This window comes from Heliconius melpomene, chromosome 11 (genome assembly GCF_056956725.1).
Source record: "Heliconius melpomene rosina isolate 202511_hmr_F chromosome 11, ASM5695672v1, whole genome shotgun sequence".
NCBI classification, from domain to species: Eukaryota; Metazoa; Arthropoda; class Insecta; order Lepidoptera; family Nymphalidae; genus Heliconius; species Heliconius melpomene.
Genome location: NC_140399.1, coordinates 3,971,104 through 3,994,002, shown reverse-complemented (window position 1 = coordinate 3,994,002; position 22,899 = coordinate 3,971,104). Strand labels below are relative to the sequence as shown.

The following is a 22,899-nucleotide window of genomic DNA, read 5'->3' as shown; positions in this document are numbered from 1 at the left end:
ATACATATAGTATGGAATTTATATTTGTATGTATAAACACTTTTTGTCTATATCTAACATTGAAACAACTTATGCATATTGCACATAATTTTGTTATAACAAGAAAAATAACGAGATGAGACGAAAAATAACGAGAAAAACAAGAAAAATAACGAGATGAGACGTGGCGCATGGGCACAACTGTGACTGTTAAAGCTACTGATTGTGGGTTCAATCCTTCATTATTTCAAAAAAAAAAACATTTCTTCTTTCTGGTGTTGAGGCAAAGCACGGCACTAGGTTCTGTCACTCAACATACCATACCTCCAGAATTTTAATTTTGTAAGTTGACCAAAGAAATACATTCACAATATAGAACACAATCTAAATTTGCCTCCATATTTTGTGTTTTTCTAATAGCACATCCTCCACTTAACACAAAATAAATTAAAAACTCAATTCGAGCACACGCATTTTACATTAAAATAGTAAAAAAAAACAAACAACACTCACCAGGTGGATTATAATACCCTTGACCGGGTGGCGGGAACCATTGCTGCTGTTGCAAGAACTGCGGCTGTTGAGGGTTTGCTGGGTTCGTCACTGTTCCGCCGGGCGTCGTTGAACCATTTGTCTGTGTAGCCATTTAATGTTTATTTATGGTATATCATATAATTTAGGCTTATAATTCGGCTATCGTGACGCAGTAGTCCAATATATAACTGTAAACGCGACGGTTGTGGATAAGACTCCGACTCGGGGAAATTAATTATTTGACATTTCCTCACTCTGGGTACAAGATACTTAACAAAAATTCAATAATTAATAAATACCGGCGTTGTTGGTTTGGGCTTCTTACTAATTTTGTTATTAATCTTGCAAGACATTTTGCGGCCTTTGCCCGATCCTGTGGGGCTGGAATCCAAGCTGCCATTATCCTGGAAGAACATTAAGTAGTAGTATTAGTATAACTTAATATATTTTTATATTTCATAATTATTTTTAATACATTTCTTGCACTAAGTTAAAACTTTACCTGTTTACTGTCATTGTTATCAAGGTCTTCAGGAGGCAAGGGTAGCGGCTCCAAGTAATAACTCAATGGCTTTACAAGGCTGTGTTTGTGATATTTCAATAATCTAAAAGAAATAAAACACATAAAATAAAACTAATACTACCATATATTATCAACGGAAAAGATACAACTTAATTTTATTGTTGAAAGCCACCAAAATAAATAATCTAAAGTATGAAACTTAAATACATAATATGTATATATAAATTACCTATGTGAATTTTCATATGTAAGAGGTTTCCGTTCTATCTTAGTAGCGGCGAACCACGCCCACGATAACGGAGCAGGATTGCGCCCACCTTCTACGAGTTCCCAGCTTGAGACACGTTGTTTATCCGTTAGGCGGAGACCCTTAATACCAAATGAAGGGTTTATTAAAAATATATTTATTCTCTATTTTTTTTGATTTATGTGTATCTTGTACATAATATGGTAAGAAGAGAGAGATATTAATAACAAAATTATATTTACTTCGAATATAATAAGTACAATTTCTATATAAAAAATGTAATATATTGAATATTACCTGTTTCTTATCACTGTCAAATCCAGTAATTTTGTTTCCTTTTTGATCTACTAGACATCCTAGTGGTTCACAGGCGATAACCTAAAAATATAAAATATTTTTTCTTTAAAACTAAACGACGAACAAAAAAGAATACTTTCACGCTTTATACCGTAATTATCATCATTGTTAAGACGTTCGTGTCTCACGTTCCGCCCAACATTCTTCAATATTAGATCAACTCTTTTTTACTCATATAATGCCCGAGTTAGTTGCTGGTATATCTAGACAACATAAGCAATTCTGTTATGTACAACAGAATATATAGCATTCCATTTTAACTCCATAGACAAAGAGGTAATAACGTCTAACAAGTTTTATAGGCCTACCTAATATTGTAGGCATAATATAATATATGTCAGATGCCTCCACCAAATTTAAAATTTTCTAATAGAAATATAATAAAATGTTAACAATCACAAATAATCTTGTATTATGGCAAGAATTTGTTATCATACCTCAATTATAGTATTTTTGGACAACGGCAACAACTGGCGAACAGCCTGAACGCTGGGTCCGTGTCGATCACCAATTTCCTTCTTCAGTTTCTTCATGAGATTCTGATAATGCTTCCTATTATTATCATCACCGCCCTCAGCCAGCGTTGAGTGTATGAGAGTCGCGAGCATGTCGATCAAAGTCGTGAACAAGTTGCTGTGACACAGACTACAATAAATTTACTGTAGATTTACAATTTTTGGCCCACTCTACGTAGCAAGTCGTATATGTCGAAAGCAAAATGAAATATTTTAGTTATAAGTGAAGTTAGATTTGAATGTAGTGTCAAGCGTTTACAATGGCTCGACTTGCTTCGTAGTTATTTAATTTGATATTTAAACACGTAATTGTATGAACACCGTTTAACCAGAATGTTAATAGTTTTAGGAAATAGTGATTCGATGACGGTTATTTATTTCGTTCTATGACGAGGATTCAGTTTGTACATAAATAAAGTAAATAAAGCTAATGTAGTAATAGTGAGAAGTATGATGAAATGTATAGTTAAGTACACTCAATTCTTACCACGACATCGCATTTAATTTCAATAGGAAGAGTTTAGCTATATCTTAATAAAACTAAAGAGTTCATGCGCATATCTCTATTTACATTTGCATATAAATTTCTAACAATTAATAGTAGCCATAGTCCGCTGCTAACTATGAAAATCTTTTGGCATCAAACTCCAGCTAGAAAGAGGTGTAGTTGAAACAAAATCTTACTAATCTTACTTCCCACTAAAATATATTGTAGTTTTACACTGTATGCACCATATAATAGGGTAGGCAGAGGGAATCTGGGAATGTAGTGTTAAAATACTCGGTACCCATTAAGACTAGTGTCAGTTTCCCACTTTCCGCCAAATTCTGAGGGTATTGCCTGAGAAAAAGAATATATTAAATATTTAATTTCCCAGTATAAAAATCGAACCCACAACCTATACTGTTTACAGTTACACGTTTGTGCCTCTGCGTTACGACTGTCCTCCTTACAAATGTGAAAGTTTGTGAATATACATATTTGTTCCACTTTCAACTCCACTTTCCACACAAAATTAAGCGGGCGAGGTCGCATTTGACTGGCCACAAACAAACAAGACAAATAACACACCTATTACTATACGCATCGATCAGCTGATAACCGACTAGCTGCGTCAACAGCAACGCCCAGTCCGCCGTCAGCTGGTACGATCGGCGTATCGCGTCGAACATGCCGCCGGCGAGCGAGAAGCGTAGCTGTAGCGCGTCCGGCGCCGCCTCGTCTGGCCAGGCATCCCCGCCCCCGCCCGCGCCCGCTCCTCCCGCACCGCGCTCATGGTCGCGCGCGTGTGTTAGGTAGTGGGAGAGTTGCGCGTGGATCGAGCTTAGCAGGCTTTCCTGTAAAGTATAGTAAATAAGTAATAATTATATCTTGGCATATTGCTGATCATGAAAATCTACTCCTTAGGTTATGCTTTCTATGATTATGAATAAAACAATTAGCATTGCGGTATGTTAATAGGTTACGTAGTATTTATATTAAGGTAATTAATATTTAATATTCGGTCGTATTTTGATTGATGACCGCAGATTGGTATATTTATAGTTTTGTGAATGAATGAAATTAAGGCCATCGTGGCGCAGCGGCACAAGGGTGTGACTGTAACGCGACGTTGGTTGGTTCGATCGCACTCGAGGAAGTAATATATTTATTTACGTTTATATTTCCATTTCTTTCCTATGGTGTCGAGGCAACGCGCGGCGTTAAGTTCGGTTCTTAACACGCAATCCCTCCAGAATTCGGCAGAAAATGGGGAATAGAGTGTCTTAACACTAGGTTTCTCTGCCTACCCTGATGTGTGACGGATACAGCGTGAAGCTAATTTATTTAATTTAAATTAATTAATTATCCAATGCTGCCGTATTATTTATTTTTGATTATTTTGTTCACAAAACCTCATTTGAAAGCGGCCACGACACATCGTCTACACTGTAAATCACCTTTTGATCATCCTGATTGCGTAGACAGGTAAGCACAAGGGATAATAACGGTTCGTTGGCGAGGCGCACGGCGGACGCGCCGCAGGAACAGCTCACGCCACCGCCCACACCACGCTTGCCACCACCGCCTGGTCCCGCTGATCTGTTATTATGATGATTTTAGTAATTTTTGGATTCCAATATTTTATATTTCAATTATAAATCATTGTCAAATATTTCGCTTTGTTTCACTTGACTCTAATAGTAAAAATTGCAAATACATACTAATATAATTTCTCATAGTGTAAACGAAAAAGCCAGAAAATATTATGTATAGTGGAGCTTCGCAACAATGACCTTATAACGGTATTTATTTTTTATAAAGAAGTATAGTCATTGGTTTATCTTAGCCATATTTATAGCCATTGTTATATTTATAAACTTAAATATATATTGTTTTTTTTTTAAAAGATAGTTTACCCTTTGTAACTAGGACTTTGATGACTTTTGCAATCTCGATGTGATCCGCCGCCGCCTCCACTTCCACTTGAGCAACTGCCGCTACAACCGGCACCCCACCCACTTTCTAATATCTATGAAAAATATGTTAGAAATTTATAACATTATATTTTTTTACTTTAATATGATACTAACTAGAGATTAGTACTAATGCATTACGAAAAATATTAATATAAAATATATAAAACTTTAACAATTACATAAAATACAGTACCTGTCCAGCTTGTTTCAGAACGCGACCTTGCACCGCAGGTGGCAGCTTGGCCACTAATGGTGCTACCAGCCATACCGACTCGGACCACTTGCTTGTACTCACGACGCCGCGCTCGGTACCCATCCTGGCATCATATTCATTTAAATAAACAAATAATAATTTAATGCCCATTAGTGGATGTGCATGTCACCCGATTTCGGTATTATATAAATAAATGGAGGAATATTTGGTTATTCAATGCAAGGCATAATCTTAAGAAAAATCACTGATCCATCCCACACCACTAGCACATTCCGTGTGTAGGTTTTGCAAAGTTAACTTTTATTTTTAACCAAGCAAACTTAGCTGGCCAAGCTTTAGCTGCGCCACGACAGCGCAGTCTAGCATATAAAAATTTTTAAATCTTTAAAGTCATTGATGGCAATGCTAGCCAGCTCTGACCGCATTGCTTGTACTGACTAAGTCGCACTCTGTACCCATTCAGTTATCACATCCATATAATTAACGTACGATAATGTTGGGACGATATATACCTATTTAGGTGTTACATTACCTAAATAAAAGTACAAATATATCTATCTTTTAACTAGCAAAATCTTACTATACCTATCCTTATCTGGTGGTGGGGGTGCCGGCTGCTGGAATACATTGATAACGGCACGTGCCACTGTATCCAACCACGAGCTGAGTTCCGATGAGCCGTTTGGAAACTGTTTGAACATCAGTTGAAGATCCAGCCAAGACATGCGTAGCGACCATTGTTCTAAGTTCTGTAATAAAAATAAGCTTTAAATTGAATGTTGACAGTAGGATGCTAAGTCACTAAATGTGTTATCAAAAGCGTAGGACATATTCCTATGATGAAATTTAATCCGGTAGTTCTAAATCATATTTTTTTTGTAATAATATAAGCATTATATATAATATTCTTTATATAATATTCTTTATTGCACAAAATATACGTAAGAAAACAATAAGATACAAATTAGTTGACAAAGGTGGACTTATCTCTATAAGAGATCTCTTCCAGCCAACCAGTGGATGTGGATGAGTTACAAGTAGCGGGTGAGACCATAGTACAATTAAGTTATTATTTTAAACATTTAGTTAATTAAGCACAAACAAAACAAAATACACATATTATATTATAACATATAAATACATAATTAAAACAAATATATAAGTCGATATACATATACATACTATATAAAATATATAGATGTTTCATACATACATACACATATATATACATATTGTATATACATATAGATATATAATAAATATATAAAATAATAAAAAAAATACATAGATATATGAGATGAAAATGTGGAAGTAATCACAATATGAAGTTTACAAGTTTAAGGTTGCGAGCAGATATTTTTTAAGTTGGGATTTAAAGGACATTATAGATGGACTTCTCTGGATAGGTTTAGGAAGTTGGTTCCATAGGGATGCGGCATAAACAGAAAAGGATTTTTGGAAGAATTTAGAGTTACTCTTTGGTATGTCAAGTGTCGGTATGACACAAGAACGCCTAGAGCGTGTGGGAGTGGGAAGTAAATGAAACCGGGAGCGAAGATAAGAAGGGAATTTTGAATAATTAAGGATTTTATAAAGGAGTGAAAGGATGTGCATATCTCGGCGAAGGCGAATTGGGAGCCAATTAAGCTGAGCTCGAAATTGGGAAACGTGATCATACTTACGAAGACCGTAAATGAAGCGTATGGCGAGATTTTGAAGGCGCTCTAACTTATTGAGTAGCTCCTCGGTCACATCCAAATAGCAGACATCAGCGTAGTCGAGAATTGGCAGTAGAAGAGATTGCGCAAGCATAATTTTTGTTTTATGAGGGAGGAAATATTGGAGACGCTTCAGAGAATGATAAGAGAAGTGCATACGTTTACTAAGATCATTAATATGTGATGCCCAAGTCAAGTTGCTGTCGAAGGTTAGACCCAGATTTCTCACTTTGTCGTAATATTGAATTGGAAATCCAGAGTAGAGTATCTTAGGCACTGAGATCCACTTGATTTTACTACCAAGTCTGCTACTGCTTATTATAATTGCTTGCGATTTTTTTGGGTTAACTGATAGGCCAAAAGATTCAGCCCAGTCTTGAATCGCAGAAAGATCTTCATTTAAAAACGCGATGGTCTCAGGCAATTCATGTAAGTAGCCATGTCGATACAACTGCAAATCATCGGCATACAGGTGGTAAGGAGAAGAAATTACTTTTGAAATATTGTTAATAAAAACCGAAAACAGAAGAGGAGAAAGAACGCCGCCTTGAGGAACACCAGCAGTGAGATCAAGCCAAGACGATGTATTGTCATTGGCTTTCACACATTGTCGGCGACCGAAGAGATAAGAGTGAAACCAGTTTAAAACTGTGGAAGGAATGTTAACTGCACGAAGAGTAGCAAGAAGTATGTCAAAGTCAACAGAGCTAAAAGCATTGCTGAAATCCAGTAATACCATTGCAGTGATCTTGGTGTTATCCAAGGCACATCGAATGTCCTCTGAAATATTCAGCAGTGCGCTAACTGTGCTGTGGAAGGGACGGAACCCGGATTGGTAAGGACATAGAAGATTGTTTGAGGAGAGAAAAGAGTACAGTTGATTATGGACGATGGTTTCAAGGACTTTTGATAGGATAGGTAAAATGGATATAGGACGATAGTCAGTGATAGCGGAAGGGTTCGAGGTTTTAGGTAATGGAATGACATAAGCATTCTTCCACTGTGATGGAAAGACATTACATGACAGCGAAAAATTGATAATGTGGGTGACCACTGGTGCAATGACATCCAACACGGGAAGAATCATCTCGAGACTGAGATTGTCACTTCCAATGGCTTTAGTGGAGATGGAGCGGATACACTTCTTGACTTCCTCATCAGATACAGTTTTAAATGAAAAGGGAGTTGAGTCTGGTAGGACACTTTGAGATAAAGAAGCAAGTGTATGTGTTTTTATGTGGGCATCTATTTTTATATTTGAGTTTGTAAAATGAGAATTTAAGACATTAAGATCCACTGAGATCTGATGATCAGCAGTGGCTTTACCTACACCAAGCGACTCTAAGAATCTCCAAACTTGCGCTTGAGAGAGGTTCTGAATGGTATTGTGAATGTAGCGACGCTTAGCATCCCTACACATCCTGTTGCAAATGTTCCGCAGTTTCTTGTATGCTGTGAGATTTTCTTCACAAGGAAATCTTTTGTTTTTAGTTTTCGCTCGATCGCGCTTAGTCATAAGTCGTTTAATAATTGGCGTTAACCATGGTGCAGGCGCATGCTTGATACGAACTGGTCTTACTGGTCATGAACGTTAAAAATGTTAATCAGTTCAGAAGTTAGCGAGTGTACCATATCGTCAATATTAGTTAGTGACAATGTGGTTGACCAGTCGATGTTCCTCAAATCATCCCTGAAGCGTTCCAGATCAATATGCTTAAAATCGCGCTGAAGAAAAATTTTGCCTCTAACCTTGGGAGGGCGTAATTTATAAGAAAGAAAAATTAAATCGTGAAAAGAGAAAGGTGCAGTCATTTGACCATGAGAAATAATAAAATTAGGGTTAGAGACGGAGATAATATCAATCACAGAAGGACGACAGTTAGGAAAAAAATGAGTGGGGGAAGACATGGGTAGAATATGCAAGTTATATGACTCATTCAGTGCCTTGAGCTGGTTGCTTCTAGTATCATTTTTTAACATACAGGTATTTAGGTCACCCATGCAAATTATATGGTCATAATGTTGAAAAAGACTCTCCATAATATCTTCCAAAGCACTAAAATAATTCACTTTATCATTAGGGGAATATAAAACGCCTAAAAGAATTTTTTTATGGTGTAGTTCTATTTCTAAAAAGATATATTCAAGAATTCCTACAGCCTGATTAGGGGAGCGAGAGACGACCCTGGCAGGGATGCTGTTACGAAGGTATATACCAACGCCTCCACCAACCCGCTCAGTGCGGTCATTCCGGAATAACTGAAAGCCTGGAAGAGAATAACAAGCTGATAAGAGGGACGGTTTTAACCAGGTTTCCGATACAAGTACACAATCGACTACTCCGGAGCCAAAAGATGCGAGAAGATCAGTATAATGAGCTGGAATGCTCTGTGCGTTGATATGCACTAAGGAAAGCGAACCGGATGGGTTATTAAAGATATTCGATAACTTATCTACAAGCGAATCTGAATCTGAGACTGACGAGTTATTACTGTCAGCACTATCATAATTACTAGATGAGCAAGAAAAGAACTCATCATCAATATTCATATTCTTTGTATTTTATAAATATGTAAATAAAAATAATAATATAAATATACAATAATAAATAGTAATATATATACTTAAAGAAAAACAACTAAATATCTATATATAATTATATATAAAAACGTATTAAAATTAACCAAAAAAAAAAAATCCACGCGCACAGGTTGACTTTTGGAATAATCTGCACATTAAAGTAGTAAAGAAAGAAATACAAATACAAAAAATCAAATGTAAAACTAAATGGAACGCAATCGAACATAGATACAATTATAAGAACACAATAACAATAATCATTCATTTAACATTATATCATATTTATGGTATTATCTATTATACTTATTTACATTCTACGGCAAAGTGACACTTGTCAAATGTGTTATTGTGTAAACAATTTGTTACTGCTACAGTTATACATCAATATTTTAAAATTAAACTAACATACTAAATACTGAACGGAAATGAATTGTAAAACTGTGAAATTTAACAAAAACAAAATAGCAAGAAAATGTAAAATATAAAATAAATTATGTGTAAACCGGCTGAGTTAAAATGATACATATAAAGAAAAGCTACCCGACTAAATGTTGATGGTGGACTTCATTGAGGGATTTTGTTCTATTAATAGTTTAAGTTCTGACAACGTAGAAATCTTGACTCTGGATTTGTTAGTGAGTAGTATCACTATCATACCATCAGCCGACCAACACTTTTTTATACCAAAGTGATTGCGGGCGGCGACAAAAACTTCCTGGCGCGATTTTGTTAAGAACTCCGTCAAGGTTATTTTGGAACCTTTTAAAGCGGTTTTCGCAAGCCACACGCTGGAACGTACCTTTAGGTTGCAAAACCTAACGAGGACAGGCCTGGCGGAATCTTTCTTGGCACCCAGTCTATGGCAAGATTCAATCGAAAGAGACGAAAGGTCGGACAACTTCATGTGCCTGGATAACACCTCCATTGTCTTCTTTAATACGTTCTCATCTTTCTCTTCTTTTATGCCGTGGAACAAAAGCACCTTTCTTCTGGATTGTGTCTCCAAGCGATCCATACCGTGTGCAACCAACTCAATCTGTGACTTTAAAAGACTAAGTGACTTCCACACTAACGTCTTAAAAGTATAGAAATCAGCACTCAGTGCTTTAATTGTGGGATTTGGGGCTGCAGAACTTGGCTGAGATAGGTTCTTCTCAAATTCGGCCATTCGAGAAGAGAACATAGTGGAAAGTTCATCCATATTCTTGAGTAAGTGTTCCATTGGTGCTTCCATATTCGTAATAAGTGCAAAATTGTGTGGGAAAGTGGAGTTGGAGTCAACCTAAGCACAGGTATTTAAATTTTTAACACATATGCTTATTAAATTAAATAAAATTACTAAAAAAAATGAGAGCTCTTAAAAGTACGTCTTTGCAATTGCGAATCTACCCGCGAAAAAAAAAAAAAAACAAAAAAAAAAAGCTAGCATTGTGTTTTTGTAAACATCTTTTGTATAGAGTTCCTTATGATATATTTATTCATTTCTCCACTTAATGTAGTATTTCATATGAATAACTTTGTTTATATAATATATAATAATTACCTCTAATAGACGAGTGATCATTGTCTTTTGGTCGAGATCAGGGTGGGTGTGACTGGCTGAATCCGGGTAACATATCATATGAAGTAATCTGTAAACAAATGTATATGGAATGACTAGGTAGATTTCAATGAAGTTATTTTTTACAGCTATTAGATCTGAGTAGGACAAGCTCTGAGTAGAATAGACTTCTATGAGGCAGAACTCGAATCGAACTCGTATTTTTTTTTCTCAAAAATCTTTGACTTACCGCTGAGATTGCCTAGGCGTTAACATAGAATCCAACAACATATCAGGTTGGTACAATTCATCGGGATTCTGTAAGCATTTCTGTAGAACCCATTCTTCCGAACATATCTCGGCAAGAACGCGTCTCGCTAAAGAAGATAAAGATTGGGAAGAGTCGAGAAGAGTTGATCCGACTCCACCGCTGCCTCTGTAAAGTCATTTATTATTAAAAAGATATATTTATAATATAACTGCTATATATCGATAAAGTTTTTAGGTTAGTCACCTAAGATAAACCACAAACATGAACACTTAAGATATAGTTATTTACAATTTAATTCCCACGTATGAAAGAAATATAATAGGTGACATGTGTATTATAAGAGATAAAAGAAACAGTTGATGAATTATTTTTTTTTGTAAAAAGAAATAATTTAGTAAAATCTTTGACGCGTAACATTGCTTAAGTACTGCTGCATTATTGTTTTATACAATGTTTTTAATTTTGTTGGAATATATAAATGACTATGCATCCATCCATATAGCCATCGTTTATATTTTCGAATAAATAAACTATGACACCTGTCCACAGAATCTAATGGAATTAAATTTTAATTCTCGTTATATAATATATATACAAAATAAATAACTTTAATAACATACATATAACATATTTTTGATAAAAACATATAAGTGTAATGAAAATGAGTACCAGCAAACAAAGAAAAGCTAGGCTTATATATATTTTAACATTTTATTCACAGAAAAACAGACCCCAATAAAGGAAGGATTTCATTATGTTGCCTCATATATGTATAGTATAGTTAGCATTGTTTTATTTTGCATCTTATTGACTAAAACACGACAAATTATTTCATTATAAACATTCCGATATGAAAAATATATCAATAAATTGCTAAATAAAACAATTACGTTCGACATCAATTATATCACATATAATTAGTTTTGAATTAGGCGACAGGACCGGGAGGAATGAGGTGACAACCACACTGTAATGTGAAGCCATGAAGGTACGTGAATGTGCTCATAACTCATAAAATCAAAAACAAACCTAGGAGTTCTATGGCCCCCACTCATCTCTGTATCTACCATCCTAAGAATAAAAAAACATTTGTATGTTACATAAAATTTTATCAAACTATGCAATACTGGATTTTAATAGATATAAAAATAAAATCATATATCTAAGCGTAAGGCAAAATAAATCTTTATTATTATAGTTTAATAAAAATTGAACCTTATCTACATAAGTTAGGGTTCATTTTGGTTAGTACTTACGACATGAGATCTAGCTGCGCGTCGGTGGGCACAGTGTCACTTGTTCCTAATATATGTGAAAGTTCGCTAGATTTCTTTCCTCCAAGTTTACTTCCATCTCGGGCAGTGGAATCACCAACCACTTATTAAAACAAAATCATTTCCAAATCATTAACATAAGCATTTGAAATAATATGAAGTGTATTATTACTTTTATTATTCAAAAAAAATCTGGAATATTACCGGACACGTTTTAAACATATACATCATATTACGCTCATTCTTAATTTTATGAGAAATTAAAAAATAAATTATTTTACTAAGGCAAGTAAATCAGCACCACTTTTTCTAAATAATTTTGGAAAAAATCTACATTTTTATCTTTATGTAATATAATAATACTAACCTTTCTATACAATTTTCGGAATCTTTAAAGGTCAATAAACATTATAATAATTACTCACTCAATATAGCCTTAAGCGTGGCAAGCACAGGTCCAACACCAATATTTTTATGGGCAGCGGCCAACAAATGGCGGTCGCAGGACAACCGCACACCCGCGCCCGCACCGCCGGGGCCGGGTGATGTTGACACGCTGTATAATCCTGTATAGTAAGTGGAATATTAAAATATATGTAGCTCAAGCTTATCTGAGTGACGAAATAGCTTATTTATTTAATAATTATAAAAATATACTATTTTTATAAAAATCTGTCTCCAATTGAAACGCATCTTTATTGAAGATCGTATTTTATCGGTGTTATTACTATGTACAGTAAAATACATGGTTTTGTGAAATTTAACATAAATCTATATATATATTTTACATAAGATCGTCAAAATTTAAGATATTTATTTAGTGCAGAATTTTGTAGTTTATTAGAAACGATGGAACAACAGTCGTCTCCTGTACTACATTGCCTACCGGGTTGCGGTGTATCCACGGTCTTGAACAGCCTCAGCAGCAGGTGGCAGGTGAGGCGCGCGCCCGCGTCTGGCGAGGGCGCGTTGGGGGGCAGAGCGCCCCCACCCCCGCACGCCTTCACCAGCGACGGCAGCGCCGCGTGCCGCACAAAATCCTCCAACGAAAAACAATGCCGCGCTGGAGGATCATACAATATTATATTGTAGATTAGAACAATTGAGATATATTTTTATGTCAAATTAACTTTTTTTTTGTGATGATGATAATTTTTATAATATTTAATTTGAAGTAAATTTAAAATATTTCTAAATTACTGTACATATATTTTAAAATACACTTGTAACAGAGAGATAGAATAAAACAATAAAATATTACAAATCATTACACGACCTTCCCTAATCTCACAAACAAACTACATACCAACAAGTATGCAGGTGAATACGGCGAGCGCGTCGTGCGCGGCGGCGTCGTGCAGGTCGCGGTGGTGCAGCAGGTCGGGGTAGAGCGGCGGCGCGGCGTGCTGCGCGTGCGGCGGGTAGTGTTGCGCACCGCACAGCGCCACCAGCGCGCCCAGCCACTCCGCGGCCAAGCTGCTGCACCATGCTGTCATTTCGGCGCATGCAACGCCTAGCTCGTTAACGCTGGCGATTTTATAATTATATGTTTTAGTGTTGCCTTATTATTGGTTGAATAAAAATATATATCGACGCTGGAAAGCGAAGAGAACCGCTTTTCAGCGATATGTGGTTTAAAAAAATAACAACTGCTATCAAAAAAAAACATTCAATAATTTCTATGTAATATTTGAAGTTGCACTCACCGATCATTATCCACTTCACGACAAACGGCTAACATGGCGGAGCATACAAAACTGTATCTATTCGCTGGGGACTCCGCCACCTGGCGTGCCCACGATATCTCTATTTTACCTATACAAAGAAAATGGGCGATAAAATGAGGAAACCATACTACAAGTACCACGAAAAAGCTTTAGGGAGCTTTAGGGGAAAATATTATAAATTGTACCTTTTCGAGGATTCGTGAAGAACTCGCTCAAGAACTGTGGATTATACTGGTAATTGGATGGAGTCGGTGTTAGTGGCGAGTAAAGAGCTTGTCTGTAAAAAAAAAACAAGTAAAGTATCTTGTATTTAAGATTTTGATTTATAAAACTTTGTTACCTATTTTCAATGTCTATTTAATAATACAAAAGTATTTTATAAAGTTGTCATTAGCTTTTTTTCAAAATCATAAAATAGTCTCTTCCTTGTATATGAAATACTAAGTTTTTTTAGTTTAAACATATAAAACATTAGTAATTGTTAATAAAAGAAATAAATGTATAATTTTATTATTTCATTTACAATTTGGAGATAACCATTATTATTTTTAGCTTTACAGTGTATTATATATCCGCATACAGCAAAGTAAGAATGTAGTGTCGAGACACTCCGCGCTCGGGATACTTCCCAATTTTTTCATAATTTACGAGTAAAACTCATTGCAGCGCTTTGGCCTGTTCCCCGAGCGAAAAAGTTAAAACAATTTGGTCTTTCGAATGCGAATCGTACCCACAATGGGTGAGTTTACAGTACCGCTGCGCCATAACGGTCCTACATATAAAGTAACATAGTATAATAAAAACAAAACAACAATTATCAAAAAAATCCTCACTTAATCTTAGGATAAGCATTAGCGAAAGTATCGGCGTGCGGTGCGTGGAACAGGTGCGCGGCCGCCTTGTACAAGTCGTGGAGCTGTGCCAGCACGCACCGCTCCGCGGAGCTGCAGTCACCGGGGTTCACTACGCACTTGACTAGCCGGCAGAGCTGTTCAAATACTGCTGATGTTTGTTCTACGCATACTGGAATAAGAATACCGGAAGCGATTAACGTTTTTAAAAACAAGATAAAACACATATCGTCTATATGTTTGTAAATTATTCGGATAGAGGTTCTACGTAATTGTAATAAGTGATATGTATCATCTAATAACAATTCTTAACTTCACACGAGTTTCCTTCCAATAAGGGCCGTCGTCCGTAAGCACCTGCCGTCGATTGACACAATTCCACTGCTTTTATAGCCTTTTTCACCTGCATCTACCCTCTTTTACACGAGATCGCTAATAATATAATATATTTTACTTAATGGCAATTTGGTATTTAGAATAAATGGGTGGAAAAATGAATGAATATGTTTTAGGTTACAAGATTATAAGCAAAGTAAGCTTTTTAGTAAATATTTATTTGTGTATTAATTAAGTAGCTTATCATGCTGATAATTACCAACTATTTTCTTTTTCGAGAATTGTATTTATTCAAAGTAAATCGAAACTGTCAATTTTATCTTCTATTGCTTTGGCATTGACGAGTAGTATTGCTGAAATACTGAAACATATATGCCTTTTATCATAACAATAACTTACAACACAACATAGCTTACATAACAAACAGAAGTGGTATCTCCGTAACGCGCCAACAGTGTACAGCGCGAGCGCCGACGTATAAGCGCGCGGCGCCGCCAGCCCACTGCTGGGCGCGCCTCGCGTTATTAGCGCACCTTCCACTTCTGAGAGTTCTTTTAATATCTATTTTATAAAAAAATAAACAGTAACATAACAATAACACAAAAAAATAAACGCAAATATTTTACATATAGTATTTCTATTTCAGCCACTTATTGAGGCCCCACATATTGAGGGGTAATTAGAATTAGAATAAACATTTAAGTTTTATTTATTTTTTCATCTAAGAAACTATGGGTACCAGGCGGCAATCTTCAAGATGGTGGTATACCAAACCAAATTATGGAAATAATTTTTAGTGTCGCACACCCCCTAATTTATACCTTTCTATTTTTTTAACGCATTAAATTAATACAATAAAAAATATGTAAAACATACTTGTATACAAGTCTCAATAAGCCCATGCACGTTCAAAGCAATCTCCATCAGATCCAAAGCGAACGCCACGTGCTCGGGCTGCGGGAGGTACGTAGTGGCGCCAGCAGCGTACGCGGCGAGCGCCTCGCACACGGCACCGCCCACCGCCCACGATACTGCACCTTGCTCGTACATTGACATTGCCTTGATAAATGGATAACAACACCTATATAATATTTATTTATTTATTTCTTTATATATATAAACCTTAACCTATTACAATAAATGGCGTATAATTAAAAGTAATACAATTTTGGTTAAGCTAACAATAATTGATTAGCACTACCCTCCGAACTAGTTGTACTATTAATTAATACGTGAAGCACAAATTAGTACCCCATTTTACGATAATTGTGCGGAGGGAGGGTTAGAAAACAAGACAACAAGTGCTCGTATATAGCTATAGCAACGCGTATTTCACCAAAGCATCCGCTAGTAATAATAAATACGCTTTATTCTACACTCAAGGATCAACACAAAAACAAATATAGGCAACAGTTCCTTATTACAGGAGTTGGTTTTCAAAATGTCTGTTATAAGGAAGTTCAGTTCAGGCGTGGTGCAAGGCCACAAAGTGAGACTGTAAAACCGACTGGTTGTGGGTTCGATCCCCACTCGAGGAGATGAAATATTTATTTAAATTTATATTTCTATTTCGTCGCTCTGGTGTCGAGGCAAAGTGCGGCGTTGATTTCCGGCACACAATACGCAATTCCTCCAGAATTCGGCGGAAGGTTGGGAACGGAGTGTTTTAGCTCTGGGTTACCTCTGCCTACCCGGCTGTGTGTGGGATACAACGTGAAGCTAATTTTCACTTAATAAAAAATGTGAAAAAATCTCACCTGAAATTTATGCGTCACGGCTTCGAAATTAAATTCACTCCGAGAGTGCTTCTTTATTTTGCCACCTTCAGCAACATCAATTGAGAATTTTTTGGAGAACAACTTGCATATTTCTGTTAAAAATATAATTATTACATACACTATTTTCCATTGATTTTCACTCAATAAGTGCAAAGAACTCCTTTCTTTGCAAGTAAGCTCTAAAAAAGTCGTAATAGTTAAACCAAAGTTTGCTCGGACACCTGCTTTTAATAATTTACGCTAATATGTATTGTACGCGGTTATAAATTCAACCTTCATACATTCTCTCATTCTATACAGTTACTTATACAAATATAAATTGAGTAGTATAAACAGACTAAAACACGTCATTTATACGAGAGCAACCGGATATAGTTCTATTGGTTGTCTGTTCATTTAGTACGGCGTAGAACCTGTAAAATACATTTTACATTAAAAGACTGAGTTTACACTGTGTATAATCCTAGAAACTATTTATGATAATTGTGAAGATAGGCACAAGTCAAACTAGCGTACGTACAGTTGAATGCATAATATTCAATATGCGGATATATACAAAATAGTGTAATAAATTACACTTACTGTCGCAATCGACTGTACTCTACTTTTTGAGAACGGGCTCACGGGGTAGCTGTGGAACACGCGACGACGCGGCTTACTGTACTTAAGTGTTAATGATCGGGCTCACGTCCCTACCCCGTGTAGGTATCTAAAACAGCAAGTATCCGTAAAGATTTTGTCAATCTACATGATAGTATTACAAACCTTTAGTCATCTTCTTTACAGCGTGCTTAGCGTCGTCGCGTTGTCGTCCCACTCCGTATAACAGTATATGTCGCTGATTGGCGTCGTGCGGCGTGTGTTCCGGTTCCGCTGGTGGGAGGGGGAAGTGCATCGTGTAGTGGTAGTGACGCGACACTGTGCCGGTCGTGACGCCTGCGCTTGATGATCTTATACCTGTTTAGTTTAAAAAGGTGGCTATAATGAATGACTTTAGCAAGGAATGTTTTTCATAAGGGTAATTTATTTAATAGTGGTAAATAAAAATGTGTGTCACAAACTTAAACAATATTAGTAATAATATAATTAAAAGCAGAAATAGATATATATATTAATAAATTACCTGGTACAGACATTGGACCCATTCCTATGGTTTGCATGCCGGGAATACCCATTCCACCCGCTCCCATCATAGGAGAGTTTACACTAAAACATAATTACTTTTATGATTAAAAATGTATATTATTATAACAAGATGAGTCAGTCACGCTCTATCCCGAATATAAGAGGATAGGCAGAGTGTTGGCACACTCTTTCTTCCGAATTCAAGACATTGTTAATTGGACCGTTTATTTTCAGAGTGGTGTAAGTCCATTTTCTTTTGTTTCGAGAAAATTAAAGGTTAGTATATCGATGATTATGCAATTTCATTCACCGACCGATTTTAAGTTGTTCAAAACGTGGGATTTTTTTGAGAAATTAAACACAGACTAGTTATATATAAAAAAATGACATTAAATTAAGCATGAATTACGTGACAGCTCATTTTTCTCAAAAATGGACTTACACCACTTTCAAAATAAACGGTCCAATTAATTGGCGGAACTGATCAGCTCTTTGTATACAGCGAGGAAACAAAAATAAACTGAGACTATACTAGAGAGAGAAGAATTTAGGTTTAGCTGTAAAACTTTGAAGCAGTAATTATGTGATTTGGTATTTCCTTTGAATTAAACGCCTAGAATATTTAATTTTTAAAACTAGAATTATCTTTTTAGAATAAAATATAAAAATGTTAAATAAACCTTAACATAAACTACATACCTGTGCGAAGGCTCTCCTGGATCTTTAGGACTGTCAGGTGCATCCATAGAATTTTGTTGGTCCTCCTTTATATGCTGCAGAAGTTTATCCAAATCGTCGTCTATTTTCGAATCATCTAAGTCCATTCGGACATTTTCCTAGAAATATATTTATGTTTCATAAAAATTTAGAACTAAAATTATTTTTAACTAGACAGTTTATAATACCATCATATAACAGATATATTGATAAATGTAAAATTATATTATTAACCCCTGTCGAAAACATTTGTTATAAGTTTAATGTTGCTATGTGTGCATGTAACTGCCTGTCTGTGGGATTATAGGTCACAAATTAATAAACCAATTTTGACCGATTTAAATTGGTAGGTAAATAATTTAAATTTAACCTATTTTTATAGCACGAAACTATAATTCTTAGACATAATTCAAGTTTGAATATTGTCAGCCGTTTTCTAGTTGTTTGTATACTTTTTAAAGCTGTTCGTATTTTTAATTATCAATTTATCACTTGTCAATTACTAAACGTATTACTAAATAGTGCTTTTCTTTGTAAAAATATAAAAGAATCCTCGCAATTAAAAAAAAAGCTCCATTAATAAATAAAAAGAAAACATAAATTATATATTTACAAATTTACCTCCATTTTAGGTTTAAGATCGATCCCAGCAAATATATCATCATCCATATTGTGATTAGTACCAGTGCTGTTGGCGGGGGGCGCCACAGTGTGGGATGAAGATGTGCCAGTAGACGTCGGCTCAGTTGGAGAAATTAGATCACCTAAACAATAAGAAAAATATATTTTTTAAATATATAAAAGCGCGACGTTGAGTTCTGCCACTCAACACGCAATGCCTCCCGAATTCTGCAGAAACAGGGAAACGGAAACAGATATTACTATTACCTCTCGAAATGAGTGTACACATATAAGCATCGTGAGAAAACACGTCTCGTCTGATGAGTTCACCAAATAAGTGCACTAAATTTGCAAACTGCTGTCTGTTTCCGGGCGGAGCATTTGGACTGTCATCTAAAAGTTTAAATTATTACAATATTAAATATAATATTTGAAACTAAGAGTAATTTTAACTTAAAAATACATTTCCTTGGTAAAATATTAAAAATATATATCTTAAGTGGTTTTAATAGTGAATATTTATAATATTCCAGCGTCCGACAGTAAACACGACAGTTATGAGTTCGATTCTTACTAGGGGAAATGAAGTATTATCGCTCTGTTAACAAGACAAAGCACGGCATTGAGTTCTGAAACATGATTTTAATTTGAAAAATTGTATTAAAATTGTTTATAAAAACTTCAATAAGCAATTTTTGGTGAAATATTTCAGTACTAATATCAAATAATTTTAAAGAGATTTAAAATGTAACTATAATGTCGCTGTAATTTTATGCACATTACCTAATATAGGAGCGTCATTGTCGAGGAAACGTAGTAATAAATTTTGAAATATAGGTGGTCCATTGTAGAGGCCTGTTCCAGAACTTATAGATTCTTTATCATCTAAGCCTGTAAAAATATTATTATCATTAGAACGTGTAAAAATTAAGCTAAAACGATCAAATCGAAAGCAGGATGTGAACCTGCAGACGGTAGAATATTTAATCTTTAAAAGATTTTAAATATTGTGGTAGGATACCAGATCTTATTTTTAACGATCTTTGTGGCAGCTATTATTGGAAAATCGCAAAAAAAGTCATTAATTAACAATATTGATTAAACATTCTACCACTCAACTAGTAGGTAGGTATAGTATACCCTTTAAGTGTTTACCCTGATGGTCATGATGATGATGATGATGCTGCCGTCGGTCGAGCAGCGCGGCCGCCGCCATGGCGCGGTGCTCGCCCCAGCGCGCGCCGCACACCGCCCACTCGCACAGCACGCGCACCACCGAGTATGAGCAGGCGTATTCCTGTTATGATATGATTTTTTTAAGCTGCACGCTCCAGAGGAATTAACTGTATGAAATGCACGGGACATTTCATACAGTTAATTCCGCTGTCCAGCAACAACAATAGCTCTAAGCTCTATTACGAACCTAAAATATGTAGTATAAATATAATAAAAACTTAATGTACTTACCGGATCTTTAGGATCCGGATTACCATCCTTATTAGGTGGAACGCAGTTCGCAAACACTTCCTTGTAAAGCGTATCCAAATTGTTGTTCGGGTCGACGCGGTCGAAACTGTGCCTGTCCAAAGCTTCCAATACTGCTAGGACTCGAGCTGAACAAAAGATAATTTAGTAAATAAATAGAAATTATATTAATTGGTAACCTTTAAGGATTTTATTGTGGTAATAATTCTTATCAGTTACAAATAAGAAGTTAAGTAATTTTTAGAAATTACTTACTACATTACTAGTACATTACTACATTGCTACATTACTACATTATTGGTATAACATTAGTGTTATACCATAAAAAAGTAGCTTCACGCTTTTTCCTACATAACAGGCAGAGACAACCTAGTGTTAAAACACTCCATTCAATACTTTCTGCCCAATTTTGCGAAACATTGTGTGTTAATGTGGCAAAACTAAATGCCGCGCTTTGTTTTCCGCAGCGGTAAAATTAAAATAAAATAAAATATAATCATTCCTCCGAATGGACAAACCCACAGTCATCGCATTTTCAGTCAGAAACTGTCCCACTGCATCACGATGGGCGCTAACAAAGGTTAGACTAACTTGTTGTTATCGCAACACACCTTGAGAACTAGTCTGCCATTTATCTGTGCACCATTTGCTTTCGGCCTTTTTACTTCTCGCGGAGAGTTCTTGTTCCGCTTCATATACCTATAGAAAATTTTTCATTCGGTTATAATTTATCGATTTAAAATTTCTTTTGAATTAGAAAAAAATTGGGAGACATTTTTAAAAAGGAATAATTATTATGCAAATAAATATATAATTTATGTATATTTTTTATTTAACCCAACGATTATTAAGTTTAATTTTGCTGATTTACTTTTATAACATACTAGCGGCCCGCTCGCGGTTTCACCCGCGTGAACTATGTTATTATTAATTTCTGTCTCCATGACTACGTCCTAGTGACGTCTATGCAAAATTTGAGAAAATGCCTATGCAAAACCGAAGTTTCATACAAACTTTCGACCCCAAAAAAAAACCCTTAGAAGTCGAATATTGCAAATTCCCGTCTTAGCGAGCACCTACGTCCTATAAGTAACTCCTATGCAATATTTCAGATTCCTAGCACATGTAGTTTCTGAGATTTCGTGATGAGTGAGTGACCTTTCGATTTTATATATATAGATGCATATAAAACATTATAAACAACATAAATACCAATCTTCGATGTTCCTCTGTGAGGGCGGAATCCATTTGCGGCATGGGCAGAGCTGAGGGCGGCACTGGTAGCAAGTCCAGTGGGGAGCCCTGCATTGCTGACCCGCAGCCCGACCATACCATCGCAGTGGGGCACTCGATACAGATTATCTGAGTTAGGAGGTTAAGATGTAGGTTTAGAGTACTTCTATTCAATTGCAATTTATCCTTAACATTCATTTAAGTTTAGTCTATAGTAATATTAAAAAGCTGATAGTGTGTTCAGTTAAACGCGTTTATCTCAGGAACTACTAATTCGAATTAAAAAAATATTTTAGAGACCTGCAAAAATGATCCTTAGCCCAAACTATACCATCATGAGGCCGTAGGCACTTAATGCATATATTTCAAGTACATTTATGGAACTTAAATTTGTTGTTTTTATTTCGTTCTATGATATCATTTTAAATGATTAAATAATAATATTTTTATGGCTGAATGCTTATTTCTGCAATTTTATTTGGGGCCAGTCTTGGCACAGAGGCAAAAAGTGCGACTGCAAAATCGACTGGTTGTGGGTTCGATCCCCACTCGAGGAAATGAAATATTTATTTAAATTTATATTTTCACTTCTTCGGTCAGGTGTTCCGCCACTCAACACGCAATGCCTCCAGATTTCGGCGGAGAGTGGGGAACGGAGTGTCTTAACAGTAGATTCCCTTTGCCTGCCCTGCTGTGTGCGGGAAACAGTGTGACGCTGATTTATATATTTTTTTTATTTATTAGTCAATATACCAATATAGATCTAAGATAGTTTCCTAGTGATAGATAGATAATAAGCAGGTTGTAGGAATTC

General features: G+C 35.7%; 1 protein-coding gene across 3 annotated transcripts in view; it reads right to left on the bottom strand.

The window, feature by feature from the left end:
• LOC146534429 (mediator of RNA polymerase II transcription subunit 12-like) overlaps window positions 1-22,899 on the bottom strand; it is a 30,263-nt gene that overhangs the window by 3,998 nt on the left and 3,366 nt on the right. Inside the window, exons 10-43 of one of the 3 annotated variants that reach the window (XM_085193421.1) lie at window positions 22,065-22,214; window positions 21,464-21,551; window positions 20,835-20,980; window positions 20,523-20,664; window positions 20,151-20,258; window positions 19,635-19,760; window positions 19,368-19,510; window positions 18,729-18,865; window positions 18,028-18,110; window positions 17,670-17,861; window positions 16,884-16,996; window positions 16,003-16,185; window positions 15,543-15,687; window positions 14,773-14,962; window positions 14,125-14,216; window positions 13,919-14,027; window positions 13,519-13,739; window positions 13,099-13,275; window positions 12,638-12,778; window positions 12,195-12,315; window positions 11,968-12,009; window positions 10,918-11,103; window positions 10,671-10,758; window positions 5,415-5,578; window positions 4,809-4,932; window positions 4,556-4,668; window positions 4,097-4,238; window positions 3,228-3,493; window positions 2,078-2,285; window positions 1,581-1,661; window positions 1,266-1,405; window positions 1,016-1,118; window positions 813-917; window positions 493-613 (exon numbers count right to left, since the gene is read on the bottom strand). In XM_085193421.1, the coding sequence (XP_085049547.1) occupies window positions 493-613; window positions 813-917; window positions 1,016-1,118; window positions 1,266-1,405; window positions 1,581-1,661; window positions 2,078-2,285; window positions 3,228-3,493; window positions 4,097-4,238; window positions 4,556-4,668; window positions 4,809-4,932; window positions 5,415-5,578; window positions 10,671-10,758; window positions 10,918-11,103; window positions 11,968-12,009; window positions 12,195-12,315; window positions 12,638-12,778; window positions 13,099-13,275; window positions 13,519-13,739; window positions 13,919-14,027; window positions 14,125-14,216; window positions 14,773-14,962; window positions 15,543-15,687; window positions 16,003-16,185; window positions 16,884-16,996; window positions 17,670-17,861; window positions 18,028-18,110; window positions 18,729-18,865; window positions 19,368-19,510; window positions 19,635-19,760; window positions 20,151-20,258; window positions 20,523-20,664; window positions 20,835-20,980; window positions 21,464-21,551; window positions 22,065-22,214 (4,690 nt within the window). The remainder of the gene's footprint in view (window positions 1-492; window positions 614-812; window positions 918-1,015; window positions 1,119-1,265; window positions 1,406-1,580; window positions 1,662-2,077; window positions 2,286-3,227; window positions 3,494-4,096; window positions 4,239-4,555; window positions 4,669-4,808; window positions 4,933-5,414; window positions 5,579-10,670; window positions 10,759-10,917; window positions 11,104-11,967; window positions 12,010-12,194; window positions 12,316-12,637; window positions 12,779-13,098; window positions 13,276-13,518; window positions 13,740-13,918; window positions 14,028-14,124; window positions 14,217-14,772; window positions 14,963-15,542; window positions 15,688-16,002; window positions 16,186-16,883; window positions 16,997-17,669; window positions 17,862-18,027; window positions 18,111-18,728; window positions 18,866-19,367; window positions 19,511-19,634; window positions 19,761-20,150; window positions 20,259-20,522; window positions 20,665-20,834; window positions 20,981-21,463; window positions 21,552-22,064; window positions 22,215-22,899) is intronic. The other 2 variants (XM_085193422.1, XM_085193423.1) reach the window with 2 other exon arrangements.